Below are 12,043 nucleotides of genomic sequence, written 5' to 3'. Positions count from 1 at the left end.
GTACACCTTCCACATCAAGTGCCCCATCCACATGTCACTGAAGGACATGCCTGAACCAGCTGTTTCAAAATGGTGATTTCTAATTCTATTCATTCTACAGTTATTAGCTAGAATTTTTTTTGACGAAAATAACTTTTGCCTCACCCCCTTGAGCTATTTGGTAAGGAAACAAAACCAAACACTTTGCTGGCGAAGCCAAACTGTCTATTGGCCAGATTCAGCTTGAAGGCCATGTTTGCAAGGCTGGTCTGTAGCATAAAGGGCATAATCCTTAGCATGTTACCCAAGGCTCTTCAGGATCTTATCACAGCCTGCCTTAACTCCCACTGATACATCTTCCTTAATCTCAAACGTCCATACTCCAGGATACACTCATATTTCCAAAAATCTAGTGTGCTCCTTTCTGGCCTTTCTGCCTTCTTAAGCAATTCTATTTGTCAGGCATTCCCTTTCTCCTTTAATCTGCTTTAAGAGTGTCTACTTACACCTTTACACTCAGCTCAATTATTACTTTCTTTATATCTTGCAGGTAGAGTGAAAGACTTCACCCTCTACGTGTTCTCATACTGCCCTCCCCATACCAATATGAAACACGAGCTTCCTGGCTGTGATTTGTTTTTTAGCAGTTGTATCACCCACTGAACATAAAGATCTGAAAGGCCGGGTCCATTCCACAGCATCTTGCTTGAAAAATAACGTCATGTTGGCTCATCATCATGTGCTCGCATCTCCCAGGCTACATCCAACAGGAGATTGTAAGCAGAAGTGGAGAATGGGACTTCATACACTAAGGAACACAAGAACTAGATTATTAAGAAATAATCTAGTAGGCTTCTCTCAGAGGAAGTGGATTTCATGGAGAATAGATACAACAATAGTAACATGGAAAAGGTGGATTTTATTAGGCAGACAACCTACAAAATTGGGGAAAGTTATAAGCTATACTTTGTCACAGCTCAGAACTACCTGTAGTTCTAAGTAGTTCTTTCTATACAGCTCACTCATCAGAATGAATATGGTCACTAATACAGTAATATAATTGGGCAGAAAAAATAAAATAGAAAAATGAAAGAACAGCTATTTTCAAACTTATCAGACAGTCCTTACCTTTTTGTAATCATGCCAACGACAGATTTTAAATAATCTTCATTTCTCTAAAAATGAGAAAAATATTTTACTGAAATTAAGCATGCCTCATAGTTTTGCTACTACATGGTTGCTATATATAATTCTAGTTTAGGTATGGAATGTCATTGCTTCCTAAGAATTTTTTTTTCCACTGTCTATAAAAGAATTTAAAATACCCATGTGTCTAAAAGACCTGACTTGAATACTGAAAAGATTTCATTCTTCCTTTGTCACAGTACAAAATATCACTACACATTATTTACACTTAAAAATTAGTATGCAAAAACCCATGTATCTAAAACAGTTTTGTCCTAAAAATGGGATGGTTTATTTCTAAGAACTGCGCTTTTTGAAAATGTCTTCATTTTATGAGTATCATAGAATAATAAACGTACTTCAAAATTAGACCACAGTTTTCCAGATGGTATTACTCAGCTTGCTTCCCAAATTTTCTTCCATCAACAAACCTTGTGTGCCTACTCTTTATCAAATTCTGTGCTAGATTAGATGACAGATTCATTTGTAAGTAGCTTTTGGTAGTACATTCCCAGATGTTTTATTTATTTATTTATTTATTTTCACAAAAGTGATAGTATTTACACAATATTGCCTCAGGGCCCCAAGCATTCCTAATATAAAATTCTGAAAAATTTTGAATAATGACAGTTCTATTGTCAAATCTGAGTACTCTGAAATGTATACAGACTGCTTATTTTAAAATATCCATCATGATGCAGATAACTCTATGACAGTACTTAAGGTTCTTAAGATAGCCATAAATTGAATCATCAGCTATTTGTTACACAGAAATATTTTATATTTTAAATATAGTACTAAAGTTACACTTCTTAAGCAATCTACATTCCATTTTAAAATTTGTCCCTAATATTTTATTACTGGTCTAAACATTTTAGGCAGATGTGCACTGTGTCAGCAGCAAAGAAATAAAGATTATAATATGTAACGTACAGAAATGCAACAAAACATTTCGGAGATTATGTATATGCTTTCAATATTAAGAAATTAAACTTGGAGAGAATGACTGTTTAATCTTTTATGTTTTCCTCTTAGTTCTTTTATTGCTTATTTTGTTTTTTGAGTTTTTTCTGCATTCAAAGACAGGTTTATTATAGAAAATTCAAATAAAGAAAAGAATATAGAAAGGACAGGGGTGCCTGGGTGGCTCAGTCATTAAGTGTCTGCCTTCGGCTCAGGTCATGATCCCAGCCAGGGTCCTGGGATCAAGCCCCGCATCAGGCTCCCAGCTCAGCGGGAAGCCTGCTTCTCCCTCTCCCTCTCCCCCTGCTTGTGTTCCTGCTCTTGTTGTGTCTCTCTCTGTCAAATAAATAAATAAATAAAATCTTAAAAAAAAAAAAAAGAATATAAAAAGGACAACAAAGATCCCTCCAACTCTTAGTATCCGGAGATAACATTATTTATATTTTGGAGACCATTATTCCAAGGTTTGTTCATTTTCTTTTTTTCTTTTTAAAGATTTTATTTATTTATTTGAGAGAGAGAATGACAGAGAGAGAGCACATGAGAGGGGGGAGGATCAGAGGGAGAAGCAGACCCCTTGCTAAGGAAGGAGCCCGATATGGGACTCGATCCCGGGACTCCAGGATCATGACCTGAGCCGAAGGCAGTCGCCTAACCAACTGAGCCACCCAGGCGCCCTTCTTTTTTTTTTTAATACAGTTTTGTCTGTATCTTTTTTACCTCCTTCCTTCCGTCTATCACATTTTACATAGATAATATGATGTTAAATGTGATGCTTTACATCTTTTTTCCCACTCAACAATATGATATGGACATCATTTTATGTCAGTTAATACAGATATTCATTCTCTTTTCCATGGTTACAATTGCATTGTGGATTATTGCAATGTAGACACAAGGATTTAACCAGCCTCTTATTGATAGACATTTTTGGTGGTTTTCGAATGTTATGCTTTTATAAAGAAATCAAGCATTGAAAATCCTTGAAATAATTACTTACTCAACGTTTACTATATGCCATGCATCATTCTAAATACTTTAAATATAATAGCTAATGTAACTGACAAAACAACCCTATGACATAGGTAATATTATCATCACTATTTTGCAGAGAAAGAAAGTGAAGCATAGAAAACTGAAGGAACTTGTCAAGTTCACAAGCCAGGAAATGGAGAAGCTGGCATTTGAACCTTGGCAATCTAGATCCAGAGTATGTATTCTCAACTACTGTACATACTGTCATATTTTTATTATTTTGGAATTCCTGCTTGATTATCTCCTTAGGATAACTTCCCAGAATTGAGATTTCTGATACAAAGGATATACACATTTTAAATCTAACACAAGTTGCCAAATTCCCCCTCCAAAAGGTTTTATGGTGTCAATATTTATACAGTGCTTTATGTAAGTTTTACATGGCATTAGAGGGCAAGATAGAAAATTTGGGGGCCATTGGACATAGATTTGAATCTGCTGTATTAATTACTGGGCAAGTTACTTACTTTCTATAAGCTCCAGTTTCTTCACCTGTAAAATCAGGATAGCTATACCTACTTTACAAGGATGTAATGCAGACTACAGATAATGTATATAAAAATTGTCTAGAATCCTTCAGATATAGAAAGGAATCCCTCAATATTCATGGTGGTTATTGCTACTTAAGTTAATACAAATTACTCTTGATTCATATACCTACCTTTTATTGGGCCGGCAGGTTTTATTGCTATAGCTTCAATTTTAATGTTCTGTTTGTAAATATAATTTCTGTACTACGTAGTATGCAGGGCTCCTAGTAACATATTTAACAATGCAATCTTATTTCTCCACATGGAACCACTATATTTTCTTTTTAGATTGACGTATTTAGTTCCTTCTCAGTGGTATGAAACAAGTACTAAATACATTGTCTGCCAACCAAAAAGGCATCTATGAATTGCTTTCTTAAATTTAAGAAAAAAAATCCAAAATGATATAGTGATTACCATGGAGGAAGGGTATTTGGAGACCACAGGTTGGGCATGAGGAGAGCCACTTATTTTTCATACGTACATCTGCGACAGAGACAATCACCACAGAGTCCTTCTCTTCTGAAGGTGTCATCCTGGAGACAAGAGAATTCAGTGTTTGCTTCAGGTAACTTTGATTTCCTCTGTTAACAGTGGAAATGCCCAGTGCAAAAGAGACTGCAGACAAAGGAGCATGGAATCATCATTTCAAACCACAGAGAAAAACATAATTTATCATTAATATCTATGCTTATTACTGTGTTTGGGTTAGTCGTATGGTCATAAAGAATGTCCGAAACTATATTACAAAAATTATCCAAACTACTCTTAATTTTTATCACAAAGTTCATTTTCTGCCTGAGCAAATTCCAATTTGCAGTGGATTGTTAGTAAATGCATTAAGTAGACTCCAAGATGTTCTCATGTTGGAGGGTTTCAGTGTAGTAAAAGATAAAACTAACCACTCTCCATTTATTTTAGCTTTTACCTAACTTGGGTACAAAATGTCACACATAGGCGGATTCTCTACTTCTCTTCCTAAGGAAATGCTGGAACCCAAAACAGGAAAAATACCATGAAATATTTTCATCTGTGAAAAAAAAAATGTATGAAGTAATTTTCAAGTGATTTAATGGAATGAATCCATGCCCCTAAGTTACTTGTATTGACCGCTATTGACTGGAACACTGGGAGAACGGATCTCATGTCATCCAAATAGATAACTAAAATTATATCAGTAAAGTCTGCCCAAACTCAACACCAGTGCCTGGGCATATGAACTTGGGCAAGATACACAGCCTCTCCAGCCTCAATGTCCCCACCTTCAAGATGGGGATAAGGACTTTTAGAATGGCTAAGTAAGGAACTCAGAAAATCCTCTCCCTAAAAAAGCAACAATAAAACTAGAAAAAAATTGTCAAAACAATCAGGGCCCTGGATATACAACAAACTGAGAAGCATTTATGTAACAAAAAAATTACTGAACTTTGGTGAGAACAGTAAGAATTAGTATTTCCCTGATTACTATTGAGTTCGAACATACTTTCATATGTTTATTGGTCTTTGGACATTCTTCTGTGAAATCCCTGTTTAAGTTCTTACCCATTTCTCTGAGTTTTCTGGATTTTTCTTATTTATTAATGCTCTTTATAGATTCTGAATATGAATGCTTTGTCATTTATGTGTATTACAAGTATCATCTCCCACTCTGGGTTCCCTTTCAATGTTTTACCTCTTGATGAACAGAAATTCTCAATTTTAATATAGTACAATTTATCCATCTCTTCCTTTACATAAAGTTAGTGCTTTTTTGATTCCTGTTAAGAAATCCTTATCTTCAAGTCATAAAGATATTCTCCTGAATATCTTCTCGATGGTTTGTCTGCCTTTTATAGTTAGAGCTACAGTCCACCTGGAATTGATTTTTATGGATGGTGTAAGGCAGGAATCAAGTTTCAAACTTTGGGTTTTGTTGTTTTTGTTTTTGGGTGATTTTTTTTGTTGTTGTTACCATGTTGAACTTTTTATTTTAAAATTATATTCTGAGTGGATTTTTAAATTTTATTATTCAAACTTTGGGATCCACTCTAAAATGCAATTCCCGAAATGACTCCCAATGCCTTCGGGTAAGGAACACATTTACAAACATTTACAAGACCTTTAATGACCTGGTCCCGACCTTCCTCTTCCGTTCCAACTATCCTCTCTTTAAACCAGTCTCACTTAACACCGCTCAGCTTCTCAGAATGACCAAATAGAGGACACTCTCATCTCCAGGCTTTTGCACATGCCATCCTTTCTTTGCCTAGAATACTCTTCTTCAGGTTCCTTGTGCTAATTCTACACTTTCTTTCTAAAGTAGGTTGGGTGTACCAGCTATATATTCTGACTTCATCTCACATAGTACTTATCATTCTATTTGTTATTAGAATACATAATAATGGCAATAAATTTGGGATGAATAAGTGAATGGCCAAGTCCCTTTATTATTTGGGCTCTGCCCCATGTCATACTGACAATAACTTCCAGCCCCAATTGTGCACACACGCCCCACTTTTTGTCCAGGCCCTCTTGCTGTTAGACCCTTCCTATTTCTTTTTCTCTACCTGGATGAACATCCTCTACTTTTCCACTATCCATCACCTGCTTTTTCCCTATTTAGTCTATTCCAATTCTGTTCACACCTCATGACTCAGGTGAATGTCACTTTGTCCAGAAAGTCTTCCCTAATTCCCCAAGTATGGATTACTTGCTCCACCTTGTATTTCCCTTGTCACAGCACTAGTTACCCTATATACTGTAATTGCCTTCTCACGTGTCTGTAGGAGGATGAGGGTCTTGTCTTATCCACCACTATTCCCCTGGTAGAAGCTAGTTCCTTGAGAACATGGAGGACTGCACAAAGAAGTTGTCAGTTAAGCCGAAAAGTCCTAATGGGGAAGGGACTTACATGACAAGTTAGTTGTGGTCGACAGGAGGTGGTGGGTTCACTGCAGGCAGTGAACAGCATGTGCTAATCACTTGGCTTATTCACAGGGACTCCAAGTGTTTTGGGGTTGCTGGAAAGGAGGGGAAGTGGCAAAAATTGATTTGAAAAATAGTCTATTGTGCATACACCATGTCAAGGAGCTAGCTTCATCCTATATGTACTGAGGACCCACTAAAGGATTTTAAGCAAGAGTTGAGCATGATGTTATGCATTTTAGTACATAGCTCTGAGGAGGGTATGAAGAATGGATTGACTAGTCAATTTACAAGTCTATTTCAATACACTGGGCAAGAAATGAAAGCTGAAAGAATAGTTATAGAGGGTAGAGAGCAGAAATTATTTGAAATATACTCAGAATATAGAACAAATAAGACTGATGACAGATTCCCCAGTAGGCCTTGCTATAGGCTTCAGTGCTTTTACAAATGTTTTATGTGCTATGATCTTTTAGTTACCAGGAAAAAAAAAATCTTTTCAATTACTTCTGGTAATGAAGGTTTATAGGCAAACTGGTCCTCCCAAGGACCAATGAAAATCCACCAAACGGCTCAAAAGGAGGATCAATATATACAGCATGGGTGGAAATCAGGAAAATAGTTGGGGAATTAGAAAATTATTCAAGATCTAACACAGTTCTATATGGTGCCTGGGTGGCTCAGTCGTTAAGCGTCTGCCTTCGGCTCAGGTTGCGATCCCAGGGTCCTGGGATCGAGCCCCACATCAGACTCCCTGCTCAGCCGGAAGCCTGCTTCTCGCTCTTCCCCTCCCCCTGCTGTGTTCCCTCTCTTGCTGTGTCTCTCTCTGTCAAATAAATAAATAAAATCTTTAAAAAAGAAAAAAAAAGATTTAACACAGTTCTGCTAACTGGGTTACCTCAACACCTCAAAACCCCAAAAAGAGTTCTGTTGTTCTTCCCAATTACAAACATCTCTCCCTCCTTCCTTTCACTCTCTGGGATGGGCTTCTGCTTATCTTTGCTGATGTTTATTTAAGGCTATGCTGATTCTTGGTATCTACTATTTTATAGTTTCTACATACTGGGTTTTTTTTTTTTTCTATGTCTTTCATCTCCTCCTCCTGTTACCTATAGCTTTGGGGGAGCACACACTTTCTCATATATTCACACACATTATGCACGTCTATGTACATACACATGCCATATTCAAAATACTCCTAAGAGGGAATCTGATGCAGTTTAAGACTCAAGTGTGATCTCAAGAAGTAGTTTAATATCTCTAAACCTCAGTTTTCTTTTTTTTTTTTTAAAGATTTTATTTATTTATTTGACAGAGAGAGACACCGAGAGAGGGAACACAAGCAGGGGGAGTGGGAGAGGGAGAAGCAGGCTTCCCGCCGAGCAGGGAGCCCGATGCGGGGCTCGATCCCAGGACCCTGGGATCATGACCTGAGCTGAAGGCAGACGCTTAACGACTGAGCCACCCAGGTGCCCCTAAACCTCAATTTTCTTAGGTGTAAATTAGAGATAATCATAGGTCCTACTGTACTGGGTTGTGAGGGTCAAATGAGACAATGAGAGAAAACATTAAAAAAAAAAAAAAAGAAGGAAGGAAAGCACAGCAACTCAGTATATGGAACACAGTGAGAACTCAGATGTTAAACAATGCCACTGGCACCCCCATCCCAACTCAGCAGGCTTGGCAGAGGCATGTGCTACGGAACACTACTTATTCCCAAGGAACCATGTAGATCAGAGATCAGGAAGCTATTTCTGTGAAGGACTAGGTAGTAAATAGACATTTTTGTCTCTCGGGCCATACAGTCTCTGTTGCAACTACTCAACTCTGTCGCTGTAGCATGAGAACAGCCTCAGACAAGTAACAATGAGCACTGACTAGGCTCCAACAAAATCTTATTGTAAAGTAGCAGCTTTGGCCTGTGGGCTGTAGTTGGCTGCTGCTGGCCTGGGGTGACTCAGAATAAACAAGGTCTGTGAGAATGGCAAGCATTTGGAGACTCGCCCTAAAATCCCTAACTTAAATGCTTTCTCTCTTCTTTAATACCTGCTGAAGTTAAATTCATTATTTAAGGATTAGCTGAAACATCACCTCTTCTGTAAAGCTTTCACTGACCTTTGTCCCCAAAAAGATGGGGAAATAGGAAGATAACCAGATAAGAATGAACTGATCAAAACCAAGGGAGACAAGAGTTGCCAGGTACTTAGCAGATGCTTAATATAAGTCAAATGTATATGTGACTTATAATAACCTACTTTTAAAACATCTGTATTCAAGTTGAATTTGAATTCAAGTCTCTAAATATCTATTCAACTATTTTCTTCTGCCAAGTCATATAATTTCTGGCAGTCCAAATTAATGCCCCATAAGCTGGTGGTCTATGTATCGGAGTATTACATTAATGGATTACATATTAAAACTTAAAAGCAATATAATAATAATTAGAGAAGCATCCAAAAAAACTTAAGAGGCTCCTGGCTGGCTCAGTCGGTAGAGCATGCAACTCTTGATCTCAGGATTCTCAGTTCAAGCCCCACATTGGGCATGGAGCCTACTTAAACAAACAAACAAACAAACAAACAACAACAAAACTTAAAAACATGTCCTCAAAGATCAAAATATCTATATTTGATTTTCTAATTCTAAATTTGCTTACCACCTGTTTTCTCTTTTCCAATGATTACATCAGGATAAATTCTGTCTACTTTCCTTAGATGAGGAAAAAAGAACTTTAGGATTTCAAATGTATTAGATGCTGTTTCATTCTTACCCAATGTATTCATTTTCTTCTCAGCTAAAAGAGAGAAAAAAGAGGGTTGCTAAGTGCATGACCATAGGGATTTTTCTCTCTTTGGTACAATTTTTCATAATGAGATTAACAGATTTAGTGTTCAATATATAAGAGAAATACAATTAAATGTGAACTATTAAAATCATATGGCTACAAAATATAGTTCAAATATTATTGATTCATATTTATTTTAAAAATAATATTTAAGTCTAGCACTATGAGCTACATAACCAGAGACTAACAGAACTGTCAGTTCTAAATGAAGTATAACTGAAACATGCTATAATTGATCTGATCTGCTATTTTGATTAATATCACATTAATGTTGGTATCTCTATAACTTTGTTTTGTAGCTCAACATTTAATGATTCTACTTTTACCATTCATTTGAATATACCTCTACAATTTTGAAAAAGAAGAACAAAATTAGAAAACTCACACCCTATATAATTCATAATATATAATATGGTAATCAAGACAGTGTGGTATTACATTAAAAAAAGATACACAGACCGATGGAACAGAATAGAGAATCCAGAAATAGATCCACATAAATATCAACTGATTTTTGGAAAAGGTGCAAAGGCAATTCAATGCAGAAAGGACAGTCTTTTTGACAAAGAATACTTGGAATACTTAGACGTTCACATGAAAAAGACTGAATCTTGACCTGTACTTCACACCATATACAAAAACCAACTCAAAAGTTTCAGAGACCCAAATGTAAAACCTAAACTATAAAATTCAAAGCACACACATAAAAGAAAATCTTCATGACCCTGAGGGAGGTAAAGAGTTCTTAAAGGTAATATCAAAAACATTATATAAAAAGAAAAATTGATAAATTGAACTTCACAATTAAAAGTGTTTGGTTTCTGAAGGACACCATAAGGAGAATGAAAAGACTAGCCAAGATTGGGAGAAGACATTTCCAAATCACGTATCTGTCTGATATGTATTCAGGATATATATACATATATATAAATATATATACCTTATAGAAAATTTTTTTCATACAAAAAACCTGTATATGAATGTTTACAGTAACGTGTACTTGTAATTGCCAAAAAAATGAAAACAACCTAAATGTCCTTCGATTGGTAAAAGGATAAACAAACTGTATCCACTGTATATCCCTATAATCAGAGGCTACTCAGCAATATAAAGTCAACAAAAATTTGGTCACATAACTTCCATTTATCTTTGTTAAGTGAAAGAAGTCAGTCTCCAAGGATTACACACTGTATGATTCCCTCTGAATGGCATTCTGAATGGCATTCTTAGAGAAAACTCTAAGAACAGAGAACTGATTAGTGGTTGCAGGGTATTAAGAGTAAGGACTACCTGACTACAAAAGGGGAAACGGAGGCAGGACTTTTTATCCTGGAGAAATGGGAGCCACTGCAGCATGATACACAGGATTTGAGCCTTCACTTTGGCTACAGTGGAAATAGATAGACGGGGACAAGTCTGGAGAGAGAGAAAAAACAGAGAAGAATGTTAGCAGTCATTCAGACGAGGGATGAAGGCAGCCTGACTAGAGCAGCAGAGATGGTGATGGGAAAATGTGGACAGATTTGTGAGATACATAGGATTGTGAATCAACAGGTTTGCTTATTGACTGAAATGGGAATATGCAAGAGGAGGCGGGGTGGGGGAGTCAGAGTGACACTCAGGGTTCTGGCCCGTCTAGCGGATGGGTCACGATGGTGGTGCAAGTCACACAGAAAACACAGGAAGACCATTTCTGAGCTACAGAGGAGAGGAAGTGTATCAGTGATATCTCTTACCTGATTTTTGTATGTCTCACAATAAAAGAACAAGTAACTAATTTAGTTATATTTGTTGGGGAGAAGTGTCCTCAAATCACAAAGCACAAAATCTAAATTCCCAAACACAAAACACAAGACCAACAAACCAACCACCACCCACAAAAACAAAAGCAACACAAACCTAAGTTTATGGACATATTTTTTCTCTGTGTCATTTCATACTTCATTTTACTCAAGGCTTTGATCAGCTCTTGGCGATTTCTTTCAGTTTTGTTTTTTAAATGTAGCATTTTTTCCTTAAACTCCAAAATATGGTTTCTGCAATTAATTAATTGATTACCTGCAAGGAAAACATATGTGTATATATTTATATATGTAGCAACAGTATCATAAAATTTTCTATAATATATAACGAAAAAATAAAATATATGCTTCAACATAGCTGTAACACTATGGGTGTATATATACATGTACATAGTTTATATATATATGTATATACAATACACATAAGAGGCTGGAGAAAGAGTGAGATGTTAAAACAGTACTATCTGGAAGGCGGAATTATTATAAACGGTTTTTGCTTTACTTTGTGCTTTTCTATATTTTCCAAATTTTCCATTTTGTGCACATATTAGATTTGTAATTAGAGGGAAAAACCAATTGAGACAAAAAATTCACTTTTAAGAATTTATCTGAAGAAAATAACCAGAACTATATACACAGATTTGGCTCTAAGGATGTATAACACAGGCAGCAGCGTTATTAATCATTATAAGAAAATCAGAAACAGCCTAAATGCTCAACAATGGACATATGCTAAATAAATTACAGAATATCCTTTTAAAAGTTACAGTGGCTCAGGTGTTAAATCATGTATAACTGAA

The 12,043-nt window shown here is 36.2% G+C and overlaps 1 protein-coding gene across 1 annotated transcript in view; it reads right to left on the bottom strand.

Annotated features, from left to right (window-relative positions):
• MGAT4D (MGAT4 family member D) overlaps positions 1-12,043 on the bottom strand; it is a 41,456-nt gene that overhangs the window by 27,235 nt on the left and 2,178 nt on the right. The window contains exons 2-5 of the mRNA XM_081813117.1: positions 11,341-11,499; positions 9,253-9,390; positions 4,177-4,310; positions 1,108-1,154 (exon numbers count right to left, since the gene is read on the bottom strand). Of these exons, the coding sequence (XP_081669243.1) occupies positions 1,108-1,154; positions 4,177-4,310; positions 9,253-9,390; positions 11,341-11,499 (478 nt within the window). The remainder of the gene's footprint in view (positions 1-1,107; positions 1,155-4,176; positions 4,311-9,252; positions 9,391-11,340; positions 11,500-12,043) is intronic.

Source organism: Leptonychotes weddellii, chromosome 2 (genome assembly GCF_054177405.1).
Source record: "Leptonychotes weddellii isolate Sample4059 chromosome 2, ASM5417740v2, whole genome shotgun sequence".
NCBI classification, from domain to species: domain Eukaryota; kingdom Metazoa; phylum Chordata; class Mammalia; order Carnivora; family Phocidae; genus Leptonychotes; species Leptonychotes weddellii.
The sequence above is the reverse complement of the archived record's forward strand: the minus strand, read 5'-3'. Positions and strand labels throughout refer to the sequence as shown.